Source organism: Copadichromis virginalis, linkage group LG7 (genome assembly GCF_057382275.1).
Source record: "Copadichromis virginalis isolate Kocher_CV1m ecotype Utaka linkage group LG7, C_Virginalis_male_GT1.1, whole genome shotgun sequence".
In the NCBI taxonomy this organism is placed as follows: Eukaryota; Metazoa; Chordata; class Actinopteri; order Cichliformes; family Cichlidae; genus Copadichromis; species Copadichromis virginalis.
Genome location: NC_140624.1, coordinates 57,622,803 through 57,645,941, shown reverse-complemented (window position 1 = coordinate 57,645,941; position 23,139 = coordinate 57,622,803). Strand labels below are relative to the sequence as shown.

The following is a 23,139-nucleotide window of genomic DNA, read 5'->3' as shown; positions in this document are numbered from 1 at the left end:
TTGTTATTTTGTATTGCCGATGCCTGGGTCCAGGGAACAACCCTAACTGAACACATTACGAAGCATTCTGACCGATTTCCTCTTTTAAAGCGATGTGCACAGACACAGACATTTTTCTTTAGTCACAGCATGCGAATTTTAAAACGAAATGAACGTTTGTTCCTTTCACATGGTTTGATTTCATGGTGATGTCTATGGCTTCTAGACTTCAGGCAGTCACTGACGCTTCAGAAAATGAGAGACTATGTAAAAAAAATGTATGTAATTCCCCAACAGTGTCTAATCTAAAGTATTTGTTAAACAAACAGAATTAAAGCTGAAAGTTTGCAGTCACATACTGATTATTATGTGTTTCTGTAATACCACACTTGCATGTGCTTGAACATAAGGGATACTGTAATAAAAAACAGTACAAAAGGTTTGTATTTATGAATAAAAATGTATTTATTAAAATTCCACAATGACAGAGTTTCCAATGATTAAGAAATAAACCAGCATCATTTTACATCATGACGTCATGCTTCTTTAGATTGTGGATCAATTATAATTATGTACATCTTTAATTTCAAGAGATTATAGTGCAGCAATCAGTAATTTTAAAGGCCATTATTATCCAGTTTGAGCAGAGTGGAGGTACACTTATCAAACAAAACTTCAGAATTTGATTTGATAAATAGCCCCAGAAAGTAATTTGACTGTTTTGCCTCTGTGCATGTTTGTACCAGAAAAACTATTTGTACTTGTGGACTTTATATGCAATTGGCACATAAACTAAGCCTACCCATTACGTTCTGGTGTTATTTTTCTTTTCTTTTTTTACTCTTAGGCTGTTAAACACAACTGAGTCTATAGGTGAAAAATTAACACTATCTTTTAAATATAAATTTAAAGAAATAGTCAGTTACAATCCATTATTCTCACATGTCTAAAAGATAGAATTGTGATATTGCTAAGTTGGTTAATTTACACAGTCTACATTTATGACACCTTTCTTTCAAATAGGCTAAACTTTTTTTTAAATGTAGTAGCTCTGTTCCAATCTTACCCACCAAAGTGCCTAAAATGCACACTTGTAATACTGTATTACTTTACAGTGTGTTTTCTCTAACACGGAAGTTTGTATTACTTAACCTCTTAAACCATATTTCCACTGGTTAATCCTGGCGTGTTTTGTATCATGAAGGTAGTTAGCTTCTTATGAGGGTATATTGCCATGGTAAATTGTACTGTTGTTGAGCAGGATATGTTCCAAATTCCAGCTCTAAGCATTCATTTGAATTCAATTTTTATATTTATTCTTTACCTGCTCTCAAACAGCTAATAACAATCCAGGCAGCAGAATAAAACCTAAAACTCTCTTTTAAAAAATAATGAAATGTACAAGCTGATAACCAGCTAATAACCAGGTTAGTGGATGAATCCAGATTACAAAAAGACACCCTGGATATGTTCAACTCTCTTCATAGAACAGGCCCAGATTACAAAAACAAAACATGTCAATATTAAGACAGAGAAACTATGTACAAGATGCAAAACTACCACAAGGAGCTGAACACATCTACACAGACAGGATGACTATAAAGAGACAAATATGGCAACAAAAACATGATGTTGTGGGCCTTTTAAAACTTAAGGGCTTTTTTTTCTTGTATCCATCCCAAACTGACGCACTTATACAAAGCACTTATATTATACTATATTTCACAAAGCACGTATATATGAACATCTTACTAATATATTACCATATTAATTACAAAAATTACTAGAACACAGTAAATCTTTACAAATGTGGTCCTTCAGTATTAAATGATGAGCTTGTACAGTTAATTGTGGTTCTGGTTTGAAATGCTGTATAAAGTAAACATTTCTTTTTGTTACTGTTGTTCTGAATGGTTCTTCTTTGCAGTGGAAAACAATGGCTACATTACACCGTGGGCAAACCAACCCTGTTATTTCTCTCAATTTGTTTAATATTTCCCTTAATAATACTGTATGTACCACTCAATACTAGCTAAAGCTACCACTAAAAGATGCTGAAGTAAACCTTCAGAAGTCTGTGGAAAGCTCTCCAATTAAAGTAACTCATCTGTTACATTAACTACAAGCCAAACACACCTAACAGTGTTTAATTATAATGTGTACAGTGTCCTAAATGTATGTGTAAATACATGTTCAGAAATGATCTCATGATTTAGCGTTTGATTGAGAAATATATATTGATTGATGATTTAGATATTTTGTTTAACTTCCCTCACAAGCTTAACTCACAGACTACAGGGCTGAACCCCCCCCCCCCCAGCGATAATTCCCTTGAGAGGGGGTAGATGCCAAAAATAGAGCTCAAAATGAATCAGATGTATACAAAAACATCTTTTTTGCTGATTCAAAGTGACCAGTAGAATCAGCTATCATGGGTTGTTTAGCAATTAGTCAGGTAAACTTCAAGTTTTAATCAGTGAAAAGTTCTATAAAGATAAAGAAAGCTGCAGATTCAGCTGTGACTCCCAAATTCAGCCTGGTTTTAAGTCACTTCGTAATAAAATTACAACAAATGTATGCATGTGTGTATCATGAATTCATACATACTGAACGCAGTGGAAGAAGTGGAGGTAATTTAGCCCCGATGGGATGACATAGCTAACTAGTAACAAAGATCAGAACTGTGTCCTCTCAGCTGTGGGTGTCCTCACTGTAGCCTTCCATCACCACTGCTGCGTGGATATTGCATCAGAACATCTGCCGGTGGAATAACTTCAACCTTGTATCTCACTTTCTTGGACTGAAGGATGCTGTAGCTGTTATCAAAACACAGCACATCTGCACAAAGCAAAGGATACAGTCACTAACAGCTAAGAAAAGCTATCATCCTGTAAACGCATAAAATACTTTATTGATCCCACAAGGGAAATCACCGCGTTACAGCTACACTTCTAAATCACTCTATAAATGTGACAGGTTGTGTTTTAATAAGAATTTTGTTGATTCTGAATATGTGAACACCCTATAGCATCCAAAGAAGAGCTAGCCTTTTGCTACATTCTCTGTCCAGATGATCCCTCACTGCTTTCACATAAAGGTCATACTGGATTAGCGAGAGCCTTCACTGTATTATGACTGTAAGACACTCACTGTTGTACCTCTGTCCTGATATCAATGACAATTTAAACCAAAATTTCACATCTGGAGTCATCACTACATAACATTTATTGGCACTTGATTTTCAGTCCAGTTTTTATGTAATTTGGTATACCTCAACTTCTCATCTGCTGTAGGTAATTTTTTTAGGTCTGCCACATTTTCTTTTGTCCTCCACTTGACAGTTTCCTCACATTTTCTAAGGACCCACTGCATACAATGTTGAGATATGCCAAGTTTTTGGCCAATAGCTCTTTGGGAATCACCTTGTTAGTGCAAAAGTACTATTGTATGCCTATTAAACTGTTATCTTTGGTGGTTTGAAAGGCAGTCTGACATTTAGCTAAGGAAAAGGGAATAAATTATGTGCTTTGTGTTTTTACAACAGGCTGCTAGTAACGAGGTACGTAAAGTTACAATTTAAAATTGAATTTAAGTTATCCGTTATGTCCATTGAGTTAGGAGCCTTGAATATGCTTAAATGATTCACATGTCAATTGTTAAAGTGCCTCAACAAACAAACAAAAAGGATTCCTATATAAACGGTCTTTGAATAGAGTTTGAAAGATCTTTAGAAAGCTGGAGGACTGTTGCTCAAGTCCACTTAAAGAAAAAATAACAAGAAAGTCTGGCGCATTGGAAGCAAAATGAAATGAGCAATTTTCATTGTTACAGACTAATTTTGCAGACATTACTGCAAAAGTACCTGTACACACAGCTGTGAGTTACTTACAGACTCCGGGCTCAGGACAGGTGAGGCAGCTATCTTCAGGGACCAAGTGTGCATTGTAGCGCTCGCTGGGTAGAACTTGCTGCATGTCAGCTATCTTCTGTTGGCTGCCCTCTTTAGTCCTCTTGTACACTCCAAACCCAATATCTGCTCCATCACTGGCAAACTGCCACCTGACAAGCAATAATGAATTCATCATGAGTGGCAGCTTTAGTATTTTTTTTTTATTTAATTTAATTTTAAAGTCTATATCACTAAATCACCACAAACACACACTACAAGTCAGTGATTCATTGTTCTCAGAACACAGAATAAACCTGCTGTACCTCAGGAGGCTGCTGGCTGCAGGAACATCAAACTCCAGCTGGATGACAGAGCCACGGCTGATGGTCACACTTTTGTTATACTGAACCTTCACTGAATCCTGCACATAGTAGGACTTGGGAACTGTACCACCAAAATTGATCTGCAACCACAATACACAAAAACACGCATCACTTTAGTCTCCAATTTTAGAGGAACAGCATTGTATTTAATCAGTCTTTCCCTCTGTTCTCACCATGGTTCTGCAGTGGGGGTCTCCATCTGGGTCAGTCAGAGTTCCTCCATACACCACTGGAAGCTGATCTGGGTCAATATGTTCACGTAGCACTTCTTGCCAGTTACCTGTAAACACAATATTGTAATTTAAAACTTTTTAGTTTAATAAGACTGCTTTGTTTCATGACCTTAGTTCCTTTATAGGTTGACATTCGTGTAGATGAAAAGAGTAAAATTATAAACTCTAAATAGTAAATATAAGAAAGACTGCATATTGACCATAGGGGTCAGGTGCAATGTGTGCCAGGTAGCACAGAAGCCCTGGTGGATCGATCCCCAGCTACCAAAATTGGGACATGGGATGTCAACTCTCTGGCGGGGAAGGAGCCCACCAGAGATTCGTCCCAGCTCATCCTCATGAGATATAGTTGGGCTCACCTCAACGCACGGCTTGGGCTCTAGAACCAGTCTCCTGGAGCCGGGATGGACTCTGTGTTAGTCTAGAGTTGCCCTGGGTGAGAGGCATAATTGGGAGGAATGGCCTCCTGGATCTGAACCCAAGCTGTGTTTTATTGTTGGATTTCTGTGCAAACCACAGTTTCTCCAAAACAAAAACCATGTTTTAGCATAAGTTAAAACATGGTGGTCCACATGGCACCAGGAAGCTCTAGGCAGTAGGTCGATGATCGATTTCATAATTGTATCACCAGACCTGTGGTCATTCAGTCCTTATAGAAACATTGCAAGAGCTTGGTCCGCATAGCCAGCGATAAGTTCATGATGATCTCCGCCAGGGCTGCCCTTTGTCATCCATTCTGTTTGTAATTTTTATGGACAGAATTTCTAGACGTAGCCAAGTAATGGAAGGCTTTCACATGGGTGGTCTCAGAATCCCGTTTCTGCTTTTTGCAAGTACTTTGTTACTTCAGCATGCTAATGTTAGCATCAAGATCAAGTAAAGACTCAGAAAACACTGGGATAAAGAAAAGTTGTCTTACTTCCTAAAACAATGATCTTGCGCCGTGTTTCCTCACACAGAAAGTGTTTGATCAGGTTGTAGGCCACAGGAAACATTTTGGGCGCTGCAGCAAAAGATACAAATTATCAACCAAAATTCTGAAACAGAACATGGAAATCAAATATGCAGACAAATGGTCTTATGTACCTTTGATGAGAAACACCCTCTTCAAGCCTTCAGGATAGTTGTCTTCAAACATGGCGAGGATCTACATGGCCGAAAGCAGTAATGACACATAGATGTTTCGTGTGTATGAGTGGGTGATTGTTACAAAAGCTGATAACAAACCTCTCCATAGGTCTCAATAGCAGGTTTCCAAATGTGCTTCAATCCAAGTCCTTCACAGTCATAGATTAGAGTGATGGATTCAATGTACTTCCCCAACTGAGAGAGAGACACAGTAACATTAGAAGAGACGAGCAGAGAGGAGTGGAAAGGGAAGAACAGAGAACTCCTGGCTGACCTTTTCAGACTGTTTTTGACATTCCTGCCGTAGCATCTCTGTGTTTTGGATCTTAGTCTTCAGGAAGTCCTGTTTGGTGGCTGACATCAGCAGACCTTTAGGATCTAGAGGGCCAATCACATCGTACCAGACTGGACTTCCCTCACGGTCATAGCCACACATCCCTCCAGATACATACTTCTCAATCACCTGAGAGATGGATTCATAAAGAAAAAAATGTGACCTTCAAAAACTAAAGAGTCTGAAAGACTGCTCATTTAACAACAGTCCCCTTCATCCTCAGTTCAGACTACTTTTTCACAAATATTAGCTAAAAAGAAAATGCAGTAGGTTACCTCTGGAGGTTTCCAGTCAGATAGGATGGTGTCTACTTTCATCTGTTCCCTAAACACCACATGCTGCAGAGGTCGAAGACAACAAGGCTGGGTAAGTTAAAGACTAAAGCTTACAAAAACCAGGCAAACACAGAGTAATGTGTTTCCCCACAAATGCTCCAGCTGTCAAAGACACTCTATAGCTATTATTCTAGAAATGATTTCATGTTTTGAAATGGAAGAAGCTTTTTTCATGCTTTACTTTATTTTCTGTTTCATATACACAGTATATACTGTTACAATGGTTGGCTGCTTATATTAAATATGTCTAGAATTTCAGACAAAGAGTCCATTAAGTAACCTCTGTGAGCCCAATGCTCTGCCCTCAGACTGTTCTAAACATTCTGCTTTCACTAAGTTTTTCCACTCTTGGATTTGTTTGATGTCAGTGAGAGCAGATATCACTAATATGATCATCTCAACTACACAGTTCTGGTGGTGTATTTCATAAGCCCAACTCACCTGTGCCTTTATCACTTTATCACTCAGCCAATCACAATGAGGATTATTTTAAACTGTGAATTCTGAAAAGATATATAGCTGGAAATATGTGCACTAGGTTCCCTAAAACTATAGGCATAAAGTCTGATCCATTAATTCCATGAATTTACTTTACTATACATTGTCCTATATTACTTTGTCCTTGAACATGAAAAGAGTCACTAACTAAATTCCCTAGAAAGAGGGCCACAAATCAAACACTGGATTAATCTTTAACATTGCACTGTGTTATATAAACTCGTCATTTTATGTAATATCTAAAAGGTAAATACAGTTTTAATGGATTTAATACATTTAGTACAGAGATTTGAAAAGCAGCACCAGGTAGAAATACGTGTTGGGTGTTAGTTGGGTACTTGAAGAGCAAACAGGCTCTCACCGTCTGAACAACACAGAGCTTACCTTCCTGATCATGCTTTCAGCTTTGTGAACATTGAAGCTACGGGCTGGAAAAAAGAAAAGAAAAAAATCCCACATTAGACACATACAATCAAACTGACAACGCCACTTCTGTAACACTGAAATGCCAGGTTACTGTGAGACACTATGAGAAGACACCATCTTCTGGGAAAATAAAATACCTATTTTAACTAAGAACAAAGAAAATACATTTCTTCCTTTATAGTTTTTTTTTTTTTTTTTAATTTGGTTTGTGGTTGCCAGTTTATTACTTTTTAAATGGAAAACTATAGGACACCTGAAAAGAAATCTTTCTTCACCCTCCCCTTTTTTCTCAAACATCTCAACAAATCACCACCAAAAGATAAAGAAAAAAATGTTTTCAAAAAGAATCCTTAAAAAGTTAGCCATGATACTATCCAAGCAATATTAAACATTTTAATACAAATAATTAGCCCTTTAAGTAGATTGATCATGATTGCATACAGAAGAGGAAAGTAAACTTAAAAGACCATCAACAATATCTGATGATCATAAAACAGAAACCTTATGATACTTTTTTTTTTTTTTACTCAAGCAAAGAGACTGGCCAAGGTTAACACAAATATTGAACTGCAGACACAGAGACCCCGTTTATCTGAGTCCCTCTGAACTATGGACCTTTAAACAGCTGAGTGAACAGACAGGGCCCTGCATTATTGATCAGAGCATAAATCACCTAAGTCACTGATCGTGGCTCAAGAGTTGGGAGTTCGCCTTGTAATCGGAAGGTTGCCGGTTCGAGCCCCGGCTTGGACAGTCTCGGTCGTTGTGTCCTTGGGCAAGACACTTCACCCGTTGCCTACTGGTGGTGGTCAGAGGGCCCGGTGGCGCCAGTGTCCGGCAGCCTCGCCTCTGTCAGTGCGCCCCAGGGTGGCTGTGGCTACATTGTAGCTTGCCATCACCAGTGTGTGAATGTGTGTGTGAATGGGTGGATGACAGGTTGTGTAAAGCGCTTTGGGGTCCTTAGGGACTAGAAAAGCGCTATACAAATACAGGCCATTTACCATTCAAAATGCCGTAACAGTATCTCCAACCAAGAAAACACTGTTTCTGAGCATTTGTGCTCTCTGTTCAGAAAGATCTGAAATAGTCAGAGCTGACTTTTGCTAGAAAAGTGTCTTCTTTCAAACATTTTACCCTATTATTAGCTTCAACAGGGAAATTAATTGGTGTTGTGTGTCTTTTAGTTAGTTTCTTTGTCAGATTATTTTAAAAATTATAATAAAAAAGGTAACAATGTGACTTTTGGACGCAATCCTAATCAACAAATTCACCAAAGATTTATTTACCATTTTTGAAATACATATCAAATTGAAATAAGCAAAATTGTGAGACATTTTCTTGAGGTTGTCAAGAACATATCACAGGCTTTCAGATCCAGATGTTCTCCTGGATTCAGGGAATCAATTCATGCGTGGTGTGGAGTGAGGGAATTTAGACCTTGATGGTAATATGCAGTGTCAGACTGCGGTTGTTGTAGAACTGGGCCCTATTTCAGGAAGCCGGTTTAGTGCAAACTCTGAGTAAGTATACCCTGAGTTAACGAAAACTGGGTTTTCGGTTTCACAAAGCGAGTTTAGATTAATTCTGAGTGATTCACTATGACGACACACTCTGTGAAGCTAACCTGCCCCCTAGCAGGTTTACTTCAACTAACCCTGACTTTCTCCGCCTCTTTGTCGGAAACCTGACAGTAGGAAGTGTCAGACATGGCGTGCTCCTTCCTTGAAGAGCCAGTAGATGTTGAAGCCCAAATTCTCCGCAGAGCTCTCCGCCGGGAGAGAGTGATTAGAGCGCGTTTGGACATTTTATCATTTCCTGATGATTTTCTGTGTGAACGTTACCGTTTTTCAGCACAATCTACAATTCATTTGAATAACATCCTCAGGCCTAATATTGCTCATGTGACACATCGCGGACATTCTCTCAGTTCTGTACATATTATTTGTATTGCACTTCGGTTTTTTGCAAACGGGAGCTTTCTGTATAATATTGGTGACGCTGAGCACGTTTCCAAGGCTACCGTCTGTCGGGCAGTCAGGAATGTTACAGTTGCACTGAAACGTCTCCTGTACTCATTTGTGGTGTTCCCCGGTCATAGACCCACAAGATTTATCAAAGAGGGATTCCACAAAATTGCAGGTATCAGGATGAACGAAACTTAATTCATGATGTGGTGATACTTGAACTACTACTTAAATTTTACATTTATTCTCACGGTTCCCAGGCGTGATTGGCTGTATAGATGGCACTCACATTCCAATCATTGCTCCTTCAGTAAATGAAGGAGACTATGTGAACAGGAAGTCTTTCCACAGCATTAATGTACAGGTACATAGTTCCCTGTAGCATTTCAAACTAACAAATTATTTCATTGTAGTAATGGATGCTAATTTGTGTTCTCTGCACTGTGAAGATCATATGTGATGCTGCCAACATTATCACAAATGTGGAAGCCAACTGCTCAGCCTCTGTGAGTGGTGGTGGTGGAAAACAAACATTTACACTGAGAATGGCATTGACTCCATGTTCATTCTCTTTAAACTGTCAGACAAAACTGATAGGTAAGAAATCAATTATTAACTGAAAGACGACTAAGGCTTTCATAAATAACCTGATTAAAAACAAACAAACAAAGGGTATTGTTGTTACTACACCGCAATTTAGTAGAGAGTGTTATGCCATATATGCCACTTTATATCTCACATAAAAATAGTATATCACAACTTTTTTGGAAGGTAAGCTTATCTAACTAAATGCTAAAACATTACATAAGACAACAGGTCACATGTAAAGATGGCAGCCAGTAGGTCATTAGCCTAGCGGAAAGAGAGGCAACAGATGGCATGACTGAGTTCACAGGGGTTTTTTTCAAGGGGGGGGGGGGGCTGTTTCCCTGAATGCATCATAATGCATCATCCTGCTCTGGTTCAAGTATAAAATATATGGTTAACTTTTTGAAGCAGACACAGAACAGATGCAAGTAGTCAAAAGCAGGACAGTTAATTACTGATTTCTTGTCTTTACATCATCAAATACCAACTAAAGCACAGGAGAAAAGCACAGGAGAAAACTGAGCAGCAGAGAACTCAGGCTGAGATTTTTCACTGTCAGCATCTTGGTGTTTAAACTCAGTCATGATTAAAGTTGAGTGGATCTTACTGAGAAACAGAGGGACACTGCAAGCCCAATGGTCAGTTTCACTGTGCTTTATCCTCCCTTTGAACTAAAAGTAAACATCATGATGTGTTCAGTAAGCCACTGAAACCACAAACTGTTTACTGAGGTCACAGATCACAAGAGTTGATGAGTCAATAGCTTAGACTTTTTTGAGTCTGACTCAGTAATGGCTCACTGCTGGCCATTAGAAAGAGTCCAGGTTTATCCATGCCCATATTTTATATACATCATGTAGCCTGTCTGTGCTAAGAAGCTGGAGGAGACATGTTCTATCGGAAAGTCTTTTCAAGTTTGAGCATCATGTTTCAGTTAAAGAGTGCAACAGTGAGCAGTGAGTCTTTTCCAGCTTTTATCAGTACAAGAAATTTAAAATGCAGTTCTGTTAAAAACACAAGTGTCTTCGGGACAACATGTTTCATGTCTGTTTTTCTGGGCAGTTTTTCCCTCTTGAGCTGCATGGAATGGAGGGTAAACAAAAGAGTGACATTTGTAGCTACAGCATGTAAATGCACTTCATTTTAATACATGTTTTCCATCAGATTACAGGAAATAAAAAACATTTCAGTCTTTGATACAAACTGAACCCATGCTTCAAATATGTAGGTTAAAAAGGTTTTTTGTTTTTTGTCTGTCTTATTTTGATTTTTTGGGTAGTTTATACCCATTGGGAGTATGTGAGCAGGTTTAAATATCTTTTATTACACGTGCCATGCAGTTAATCCCGATTTAACTACAAATCAGACAATATGCTACATCTATCAGCTGTTTAATCTAAACATTAGTAGGCAAAAGAACATGTAAGCTTTCTTTTTTATTCCCCAAAAATGAAACATCTGAGCACTTGTTCAACAACAAATGAATTCCCTCTGTAAACCCCCCCTCTCTGTGCTTTATCACTGAAGTAAATGCTTAATAATTAATTAATTTAGTATTTATAAGTATACAAACGTTTACATTCATTCTGCAGTGCTTCTTGGTGTTTGGGTACCAGGAGCTACAGGCTGTTTAACACATGGAACAAGTTACTCATCAACAGAAACTAATGTCACATGCAAACCACAGAATAATATGTCAGATTAGAAGTTTTCAGAGTGAATGCAGAGTGAATGAGGTCAAATTTCAGGTTGATTTTTACATCAATCTGAAATTTAGATTCAAAATGTAGAAACAGAAAATGTGAAAATTAACAGTTTGACTGAAATAAATATGACCCAATCAACTGCAATGTACAAAAAAATCTAAAATGATTATATGTGCCATATGTGAAAACTGCACATATGGCACATTTTCATTGACTATTCATGCAAATAAATACATTCAGAATTTATCCTGATACATTTCTATGATAGAAGGGTCCTCTTTTGTTTGAGCCAACACTAACCATGATTCAGTAATATTAATTTGACAGGTTATTCGATAAACTGGCTTTCCAAAGAATGGAAAGTCAGTTAATGCAGCCAGAAAAGGTTGTTTTTTGTTTTTTTTAAAAACAACAACAACAATGTTTTCTGATGTATATCAGCTCTTCCTGCAGCTGCTCTGCTTGTATGGAAAGAATAGATGGGGATAAAAATCATCACCATTCATTAAACCTTAATAACTGGAAACACAAGTTAGCATAATAAAACTGAAGTTACTTCTAATTTCTGATTTATTACACTTTACATAATCAGTTGCGATAATTGAATTTACTCGAGTACTGTATGAGGTAGGTATATTTACACATTTAAATTATGTTTACTTCATTTACTCCACTTCCTTTATATAAAATCTTTAATTATTTTTTGTATGTTAGTAAAGCCCCTAGGGATCCCAGGGGCTATGTTGTCTGGGGGCTTTTGCCCCCTGGTAGGGTCTCCCATGGCAAATTGGCCCTGGGTGAGGGACCAGACAAAGAGCGATTCATAAGACCCTTATGAAAAGGACACCGAGGGAACAGTTTACCCTGCCCGGGATAGGGTCACCGGGGCCTCGCCCTGGAGCCAGGCCCGGGGAGGGTGCCCGAGGGCGAGCGTCTGGTGGCCGGGCCTTAGTCCATGGGGCCCGGCCAGGCACAGCCCGAAGAGGAGACATGGGCCCATCCTCCCGCAGGCCCACCACCCGCAGGAGGCGCCATAGGGGTCGGGTGCATTGTGTGCTGGGTGGCGGCCAGGAGCGGAGGCCCTGGCGGACTGACCCCCGGCTGCCAAGACTGGCAATAGGGACATGGAATGTCACCTCTCTGGTGGGGAAGGAGCCTGAGTTAGTGCGTGAGGTTGAGAGGTACCGGCTAGATATAGTCGGGCTCACCTCTACACATGGCTTGGGCTCTGGAACCAGTCTCCTGGAGAGGGGCTGGACTCTGTCTCTGTCTGGAGTTGCCCCTGGTGAGAGGCGGCGGGCTGGGGTGGGTATCCTAATATCCCCTCGGCTTGCTGCCAGTACGTTGGGGTTTTTCCCGGTGGATGAGAGGGTTTGTTCCCTGCGCCTTAGGGTCGGGGAACGGGTCCTGACTGTCATCTGCGCTTATGCGCCGAGTGGCAGTTCAGAGTACCCAGCCTTCTTAGAGTCCCTGGGGGGGGGGGGGGGGGGGGGGGGGGGGTGCTGGAGGGTGCTCCACCTGGAGACTCTGTTGTCCTGCTGGGAGACTTCAATGCTCACGTGGGTAACGACAGCAAGACCTGGAGGGGCGTGATTGGGAGGAACGGCCTCCCTGATCTGAACCCGAGCGGTGCTCTGTTATTGGACTTCTGTGCTAATCACAGTTTGGCCATAACGAACACCCTGTTCGAACATAGGAATGTCCATAAGTGCACGTGGCACCAGGACGCTCTAGGCCGTAGGTCGATGATCGATTTTGTAATCGTATCAGCAGATCTGCGACCATATGTTCTGGACACTCGGGTAAAGAGAGGGGCTGAGCTGTCAACTGATCACCACCTGGTGGTGAGTTGGATCAGGTGGCGGGGGAAGACGCTGGACAGACCTGGTGCACCTAAACGCGTAGTGAGGGTGTGCTGGGAACGTCTAGCAGAGGCCCCAGTCCGCAAGATCTTCAACGCACACCTCCGGCAGAGCTTCAACAGCATTCCGAGGGAGGCTGGGGACATTGAGTCCGAATGGACCATGTTCAGCGTCTCCATTGCCGAAGCTGCTGCATTGAGCTGCGGCCGCAAGGTGGTTGGTGCCTGCTGTGGTGGTAATCCCCGAACCAAATGGTGGACACCAGAGGTGAAGGGAGCCACTAGGCTGAAGAAGGAGTCCTATCGGGCTTGGTTAGCCTGTGGGACTCCGGAGGCAGCCGACAGGTATCGACAGGCCAAGCGGAATGCGGCTCGGACAGTGGCTGAAGCAAAAACTTGGGTGTGGGAGGAGTTCGGAGAGGCCATGGAAAAAGACTTTCGGACTGCCTCGAAGAGATTCTGGCAAACCGTCAGACGTCTCAGGAGGGGAAAGCGGTGCTCTACCTGCACTGTGTATAGTGCTGGCGGAGCGCTGCTGACGTCGACTGAGAAAATTGTCAGGCGGTGGAAGGAATACTTCGAGGATCTCCTTAATCCCAATGACACGTCTTCCGAGGAGGAAGCAGAGTCTGGGGATGAGGGGAATGACCCGCCAATTTCCGGGGGCGAGGTCACTGAGGCAGTTAAACAACTCCTTGGTGGCAGAGCCCCTGGTGTTGATGAGGTCTGCCCCGAGTTCCTGAAGGCTCTGGACGTTGTAGGGCTGTCCTGGTTGACACGCCTCTGCAATGTTGCGTGGAGATCAGGGGCAGTACCTGTGGACTGGCAGACCGGGGTGGTGGTCCCCATCTTTAAGAAAGGGGACCGGAGGGTGTGTTCCAACTACAGGGGGATCACACTCCTCAGCCTCCCTGGGAAAGTCTATGCCAGGGTGCTGGAAAGGAGAGTTCGTCCGTTAGTCGAACCTCGGATACAGGAGGAACAATGCGGTTTTCGTCCTGGTCGCGGAACACTGGACCAGCTCTTTATCCTCTCCAGGATACTTGAGGGTGCATGGGAGTTTGCCCAACCAGTCTACATGTGTTTTGTGGACTTGGAGAAGGCATTCGACCGTGTCCCTCGGGGTGTCCTGTGGGAGGTGTTGCGGGAATATGGGGTGTCTGGCCCATTGCTACGGGCCATTCGATCCCTATACAACCGTTGCAAGAGCTTGGTTCGCATTGCCGGCAATAAGTCGGACTCGTTCCCGGTGGGTGATGGGCTGCCCCAGGGCTGCCCTTTGTCTCCGGTTCTGTTCATAATTTTTATGGACAGGATTTCTAGGCGCAGCCAAGTGGCGGAGGGCTTTCGCTTTGGTGGCCTCAGAATCTCATCTCTGATTTTTGCAGATGATGTGGTTCTGTTGGCTTCATCGGGTGAGGGCCTCCAGCTCGCACTGGAACGGTTCGCAGCCGAGTGTGAAGCAGCGGGAATGAGGATCAGCACCTCCAAATCTGAGGCCATGGTTCTCAGCCGGAAAAGGGTGGAGTGCCCACTCCGGGTCGGGGATGAGTTCCTGCCCCAAGTGGAGGAGTTCAAGTATCTCGGGGTCTTGTTCGCGAGTGATGGGAGAAGGGAGCCGGAGATCGACAGACGGATTGGGGCTGCAGCTGCAGTAATGCGGACGCTGCACCGGTCCGTCGTGGTGAAGAGGGAGCTGAGTGTAAAAGCGAAGCTCTCAATTTACCGGTCGATCTACGTCCCTACCCTCACCTATGGCCACGAGCTATGGGTAGTGACCGAAAGAACGAGATCGCGGATACAAGCGGCAGAAATGAGCTTCCTCCAAAGGGTGGCTGGCCTCTCCCTTAGAGATAGGGTGAGAAGTTCGGCCATTCGGGAGGGGCTCAGAGTAGAGCAGCTGCTGCTCCACATCGAAAGGAGCCAGCTGAGGTGGTTCGGGCATCTGACAAGGATGCCCCCTGGGCGCCTCCTGGGTGAGGTGTTCCAGGCATGTCCCACCGGGAGGAGGCCCCGGGGCAGACCCAGGACACGCTGGAGAGATTATATCTCTCGGCTGGCCTGGGAACGCCTTGGTATTCCCCCAGATAAGCTGGAGGAGGTGGCTGGGGAGAGGGAGGTCTGGGCCTCTTTGCTTAGGCTGCTGCCCCCGCGACCCGGCCCCGGACAAAGCGGATGAAGATGGATGGATGGATGGATGGTAAACTTCCTTCCAAGTATAAGCCCATGTGAAAATACTATGTTTCTTTATCTCCAGTCAGGTTTGATTTCTTTTTAGGTCTCACTGGACCCTTAAACACAGCATCAGATAGAAGCAATTCCAATGCTATTCAGAGAAAGGGAGGCCTTCTCCCTCATTCTAAGCTCACATGTTTAATGCATTACTCAATGACTTTTATTTCACTGGCAGTGGAAATTAACAAGAAGACCGATTTAAAACCACCTTATTAAAAGTCTGGAGTCTTTATACCACGCACTTCAGATTCAGATCGTTTAGTAAAATGACACAATAAACTTACTACGTAAAAGGTTTTGCCCCTCTTGTGTTAGAGGCATGAAATTTAATATAATGCAGTATTCCCTCCCCCCCAAAAAAGAAAAGAAAAACTCAAATTTGTAGGCAATAATAGATAATCAACATGAACGCATAGGTTATATTTATGAGATCAGTCCCTTGAAAGAAGTATTCTGCCGATACTGAACCCTCCATCTCTGGTATGGCTACACTCTTGCACTGAAACTGGATTTAGTTTCATGTTCGGAACAGGTTTGTTTGTTTATTCCTACTCAACTGCTTTAAATATCAGAGTTTACCAGAGACTGAAGGTAGCCTCAGGCATTATAAGGCTGCCAGTATACTTGTAGAGTATAATGGCAGCCATGAAAAGTTCGTGGTATACCACAAGCTTTCATTCTGTGCAAAAATATCCCCTGTTACTGAAATCTTCTAATTTATAGCATTATTAGTTGTTTAGCCTCTATATGAGGGTCTTTAACAGCTTTTATGCCTGTTAGCTGCCACAAGTACTGATACAGGAAATCTTTAATATGTCACCCAATAGTCCTTACAATACAACATGTCTGGGTAGCAGAGAATCATCTTTTTGCTCACTGTTACAGCAGAGAACAGATGCAAACACAATGCTCTGGCCTCTGTTACGCTGGGCCATCTGATATGTGCTGTTTATATTCATTAAGCCGTTTGAAATCAGATTTTTCCTTTGTTGATTTTTGAAACATTTTACTTTGTTATTTAATAAATAATTTCATATTTGCATCCGACTTCATCCTTATTTTATTTGAGTCAATTTACTTTGGTTTACGTTTCGTTTTTAACTTTTATTGACCCTCATACCTTTCCACTTATTTTGTTATATGTTTGTTGTGTTTCACTCAACGTTAAGTATCTTATCTTTCTTATCTTAAGATAGTTACAGCTTCTCAACACACCTGAACAGTGAGAATGCACACTTCGTATCAGGGTTGGAGTCTGATAAGTAATTGGATTGACAAAGTCATTCTTGTAGTAGGGCAGAAGAATAAATTAACAGTAAGTGGCAATATTTAAGCACTTTCATTGAAATATTTTGTAAATACACAGAACACTAACATATATGAAATATGTGTCAAAGTAAAACCGATTTATTAAACATATGGCAGCCTCTTTAAAAGAGAGACTGGCATACATTTAGTGTACTGAATCGAAGATCTCTCCTTTCCACGTGATTTTTTGTTGTTAATTGTCACTCATCTTTTCCAGCTGGTTCTGTTTTTTTTACATTCGTCTTTAGTCACTCTAGACTTGGGTGATTGTTGCTATAAACAGGTGGTTTCAGTGTGTATTGTACATAAATGCAAGTCTCACCTCTGAGCCAGCGCAGGAGGTAGTGATCATGCTGCGCAGGCAAGCTTGGAAGGATGTCCTGAATCCTCTCCCGAAACTGGAAGTGAGAGAACCAGAGAGAAGACAAAGTTATTTTATTATTTAAGGAACAGTTTTACATTTGCAAAATTAGACTTGGTCGCTTTATTGCAAAGTAAGAGAGGTTTGATACCACTCTCATGTCTGTACATAACAGTGTGCAATCACAGGCAATCAAATATATGTTGGTCATACAAATATATGAAACTACAACCAGGAGATACCCAACTTATAATAAAGACTGTTAATGGCCCAAAAAGTACTAACTTGGCCTCATCAGTTCAAGCTACAAAATGATTTTTTAATTTATTTGTAGTTTCAATTTATTCAAAAAGAGAATAGTTAAACTTTCCTCTAGGCTTAACCCACCACCCTAAATTTATGTTACAAGACAAGACATTAACATAAAGTGGTGTGTTTCGTTGTGTGGAAAAAAAAAAGATACACCCCAGTAAACTCACAGCATAATATCAACCAATTTTGATGAGACCAAAGACCAGTGTCAATGAGTTACTGCATATGACACTACCTCAAGCCCACAGATACAACAATTTGATAGATAAGAACAATTAAACCATTCAACTGAACATATATATCTGCATAACGTTAATTGTAAATGTCTTACCTCGGCTAAAATCTCAGCCTGCTTTGGGCTCAGGTCTCCTATTCGTCCACTCATCTCTGTGACCTTGTGTGTTTAATGGAAGCAGCCTATGTGAATGAACAGCACTTGGGGGAAATTGAGATAGAATAGTAAAAAAGCCACACCCCCTCACACACACACCGACCCATCCCTACACAGAGATCTGCCCACACACCAAACACTCACACAAATAGGTGGACTTTCATCTTTTAGCTTAAAGATCTGTTTATATTTTGTCACCTTGTGAAACCTGATTACAGGGGAGGCATTCAAAAAGGCTCACATTACTGCACAATGAGCAACCCCCAAATAATCCTGTCACTTAATTATACAGGGCATGCCCATTTACCAGTGTAATCCTTTTAATGTTGCTACTTTGATTTGCTTCATACACTGCTGGGTAGCTTGTACATTTCCCCCAGGGATCAATAAAATTTGATAATACGCCATGTTTTTAATGATAATCATTAAAAATTATACAAACTTAATTAAAGAATTAAGTTTGTATAATTATGTAATAATTATGTAATATGTTATAATGCAATAAAAGTAACAGAGATAAAATGCTTTTATTCTATAGCTACCTTCAAGAAAAAGTGCAAAAAACCCCACCAGTTTAAGGCTAGTGCAGACTGAATGCGCTTCTATTCTATTAACCAAGTCTGCCTTTTTTATTGTTGTTATTTGGCATGTGTTGTGTCATCGGACAGTATTGTCTCATTTATACTGTGTAGTTTTATGTGATCTATAAGTGTAATTTGGGAGTTTTGCTAAAATGCTTTAGATTTTGTTGACCATCACATTGTGCTCAATCGACTGAGATACTGTGTGTACAGGGGTTTGGCTTTTGCGGTGGTTTTATTTATCTAAATGACCCTTTTCTGTGGCTGCTTCCAAGTAAAGCTCCTCTTCCACTTCTCCCTATGGTGTACCTCAAGGTTCTGTTTTGAGGCCTTAAAGGTCTCTGTTATATCTGAATCTCTTCAGCTGATACTTGCTTGTTTGTTCTCAACTGAATGAAGTTAAAACAGAAGTCATTGTTTTTCCCCCTGACAGATTTGTGGGCAGGGATGGAATGACTAATAGGGAGAGTCGGGTGAATACCCGATAAACTAATTCACTTTCACCTCGCTTTTGGGCCAGTTCAGTAAGGCCCATAAGTGCAACTCTTCCAAGTGCTCACTTATCACACCATTGCTAATTAAGTTACACCAAATCCCCATTAACTTTGGAGTTCACTTTAATATTGGGGCTTTGAATTTTAGAGCTTTGTATAGACATGCAGCAGTGTACATTGGAAAACTTTTACATATATACATCCCCAGCATATGATCAGGGCCTGGCTGTGCAGCATACAACAGTGGCGAGTCTGTGGGCCTGACTCTGTGAAGCAAGTGGAAACTCCAGTTAAATATTTTATTATTATTATTTTTTTAACTTTCAGAAAGATAACAGGCAGGTTGAGTTTTGTTTTTTCATAAAATTCTTTTATTCTTTAAATACACAGGCTATTCAGAAACTGGTTAGGATGCAGACCGCAGGGTCCTCAAAAAGTAAAGCTGGTCTTATGAATAAATGGATGATTTACAAAAACTTACATAAAATCAATCAATACTTCTCATTTTCACACAGTGGAAGGTTGTTTTAACGAGAGAGAAAGAAATTTGAATAATATCCCTCCCAAAATATTTCTCAAAATGGACATGTTCTCGTCCCAAAATCCAAAGCTATTAGGCTTTGGACTGTGGAAGGAGAACATGTCCATTTTGTAATGGAGGGGAAAAAAGGTGGACTTTGTAAAATTCAATAAGTTTTACATAAACCACTGCCGTACGTTTCAGAGATGTTTGCACGGCAGTATAAACGGCACAATTTCCCCTCATACCCGCTTTCTACATCAGAATCAAAACTCACATTTTTCCTTTTTCAAACTACTCAATAACAACAACAATAATAATAATGATGATAATGGTGGTAATGGTAATAATAACAACTTTAGATAATCCACCATAAAGAACAAAAGCGGCTTTAGGTGGAAAATAGTAAGTCTTTGTGAGCTCCTGATTAAAGTGTGGTTGGTGTTTAGTAAAGGACCTTAAATACAGATTCAATATAAATACAGATTCAGACTCAGCTTATTCAGTCCACTGAACACATTTCGTTTGCATAGGTTTTTTACAGGTCAGATTTATAGCCAATTTAAATCTTTGGACAACCTTTTATGTTAGCAGAAAATATCATCTGCAGATTAGGTGTACATAAATGCAGTTTTCAGGCAATAGATCACGGCCTCTCCAAAGGGTGAGAGATTTCTACTGAAGCTAGAAAGCCTCCCAATTTAACATTCAGTCATTGCATGCATGGCTAAATATCAACACAGTCAGTTACGGCAGTTGACCTTTCTAGTGTTTAATAAACATATCTCACATGGAGAAGTTAATCAACAACTCACAGATTTCAGTGATTAAAAAAAACTGTATAAACCTTCATACATCTAGAAGACTGCAATCAACCTGGAGGTTTACAAGTCTTTACACGAGTATTCATAATAACGCAGTTGTTGCTAAGAATTAGAGCACGACTTGCAGAAGAGTTCATAACTAAGCTCAGTATTCAGATTTTTACCAAAAACATTCATGTCAAACGAAAGCGCTTCATGTATTTTGAGATTAGATATTTCCACCTTCTAACAATTAATTCATTTCTTGATTTGTTTCTCCTCTCAAACAGCTTGCTACACAAACTGCAGAATTAATGTAGCCAACCTTCTATCAAAAATATTAACTTTTTTTTCTTTTATACCAACATTTCAAAAATAACTTTTAATATTTAAAAAATGCACAAGGTTTGATACAATCTCTATGTATACAGGATATCATCTATACATTTGGAAAAAAAGTCCTAACTGAAAAGTGAGATGAGATGCGACACAATGCACTTTGCCCTAAAAAACAAAACAAAACAAACAAACTCAGACCTAGCTTTAGACAAATGGAGGCTGCAAAACACTGCTACAAACAGTGGACACAAAAGTGAATGCATTTTACAGGGACATAACCTCTGTGTACTCTGAGTTTCAGGAGCATTTATTATTCCGACTCATAAGAGATAACTGCCAGTTTGGATCCAGAAATATCATTACCAAAAAAAAAAAAAAAAAAAAAAGTTTGGTTTGACAGATTGCCTTCGGGCATCTGTCAAACCAAACCTTTTTTTTCTAACACATCAGCACACTGATATTTATAAAGTGCCTAAAGCTGTTATAGAGACATTAAATAATGCTAAAATATGAACCCAGTATAAAACAGCTCCTACTCCAATCAATAAACTGAGGAAATTAGCTTTTTTTGTCCTTCTGCACAAAACCTGGATGAGAAGATTGATACCACTCTTATATTTGTGTGTTAATTTTAAACTAAAGCCACAAAGCTGCTAGATGAGACTTGAATTTAGACTGGAAACCACCGTCGTGTCTCAGTTCTTCGCTACTTGAATGATAGAAAAGGACCACCAAACAAGGTTCAGCCAGCAGGAGGCTGTAATCATCAGCACTGATGATAGTGGCTTTGCTAGCGTACTAGCTAACAGCAGCAGACAGCAAATTGTCCATATGGGTGGTAAAAGGCAGAACAAGTTTAGAACATGCAGTAAATCGCGGGACAACCTGAGTCCAACATTCAGAATGTCATTTCATTTAAGAGCAGAACGTGACATGTCCATTTGAGAATTAATCAGTCCAAACTTACACACTAGACAAGTCAGCATGTAGTAGTAGTTTTAGTACTACATGAAGTGAACTAATATTATGAACGAAATTGAGACCAAGCATAGGAATTATTTATCTTAAAAGAAATGGTCAATAGAGAATTAGCTCTGAAAAGTTGGGCCAATAACAACACTTAAAAATAATAATTTGGCTGATAATTAAAATGTTATTGTTCTGCCTTTTCTGCAACAGAAACCAAAGTCTTCATTAGAACAAAATAACCAGTTGTTTCAGCATCTTATAGTCAGCACAGAATTAAGGTGACAATACTTGAGTGTGTCACTGCTATTGTTACCTGTCACTGAATGTGTCAGTCAATGGCAGCCCTTAAGTCTGATGTTAGCTGGTAAAGACAATTAGCTGCTCTATCCATGTAAACAGCCTAAAAACCAACCACCAATTAACTCAATTAACTCCAGTGGTTTTCATCCTTCTTTCTAAACATCAAACAAAATATACAGAATAATTTGTAAGCTTTGATGGTTCTTGAAGGCTGAATGAGGCCAGGCTACACAGTTTCACCCGTTTCTACCAATCACACTGAACTAAGCTAAGCTAATTCGTGAACATAGACTATATAAAAGATAGAGGTAGCCTCTGGGCTTGTAAAGTGGAGCCAATGTGGAAGAGCTTTAACTCTGAATTTCTATAAATGGCCAACAGGAGGCGACCAGACTGAATAGCAATAGTTTCAGTCTGATCCATCCATCACGCTTCACATCCAATTCAAAAACACTACAATGCTCACAATGAAAACAGGCACCTTCAGTCCCACATAACTGGTGACATTACTATGGCCAATTCCATTGCTTATATACAATCTGTGTTCGTGACTTGATAATAGTGTAATCAATCTTCTCATCTGAAAGAATCATCTTCATTTTTTTAAATAACTAGTAAAAGTTGTGAGATGAACTGAATGAAAGAGTTCTCATTAGCTGTGCAAAAACAACATTTAACTGAGACTGAAGCAGATAACGTAAAACATCTTAAAGGAGAAAATAATCATTAGTATTTTGTGTTTGATCTGGCAAGAAGTCATCAACACTGAAAGAGCATCTCTGTGAAAAACAGGAGGGATTTTTTTGTTTTAACTCCCCTGACTGGACATTTTCATCCAGAAGCAGAGTGTGTACAATTAATATAGCATCCTCTTTGTTAAATTTACACCTCCTTCTGAGAAATAAAAACTGTCGGGATTGACATCATCTTTTCTTTTGTAAGATCTCAGTGTGAAATGAAACCTCAGTGTGAAAATGGATGATCAAATAATAACGGAAAGATTTTAAGACAAACATACTATTGGATCAATTTTGTGCCAGCAGGATGATGGAAACAGAAACTAAAGCTCTGAGAAGAGCTACACCTGCAAGCTCAGTAATGAGCAGCTTTAACGTCAGCTACTCACCAAGAAAGACATATTCAACTACAAGAGAATATTTTAACCCCTCACCTCCACCAGTTGTAATACTATTATCCAAATA

At 40.3% G+C, this 23,139-nt stretch overlaps 1 protein-coding gene across 1 annotated transcript; it reads right to left on the bottom strand.

Moving 5' to 3' along the window:
- Positions 1–419: 419 nt before the first annotated feature.
- On the bottom strand, positions 420–17,965 carry LOC146706289 (SEC14-like protein 2). The gene is made up of 12 exons (XM_085464434.1): positions 17,872–17,965; positions 17,190–17,265; positions 7,164–7,207; positions 6,222–6,284; positions 5,887–6,075; positions 5,712–5,807; positions 5,571–5,631; positions 5,404–5,487; positions 4,425–4,531; positions 4,192–4,331; positions 3,869–4,038; positions 420–2,817 (listed from the first exon to the last, which is right to left on the bottom strand). Exons 1-12 carry the CDS (start codon positions 17,923–17,925, stop codon positions 2,687–2,689), a joined length of 1,215 nt encoding a protein of 404 aa, XP_085320560.1. The 5' UTR covers positions 17,926–17,965; the 3' UTR covers positions 420–2,686.
- Between the last annotated feature and the right edge of the window lie 5,174 nt (positions 17,966–23,139).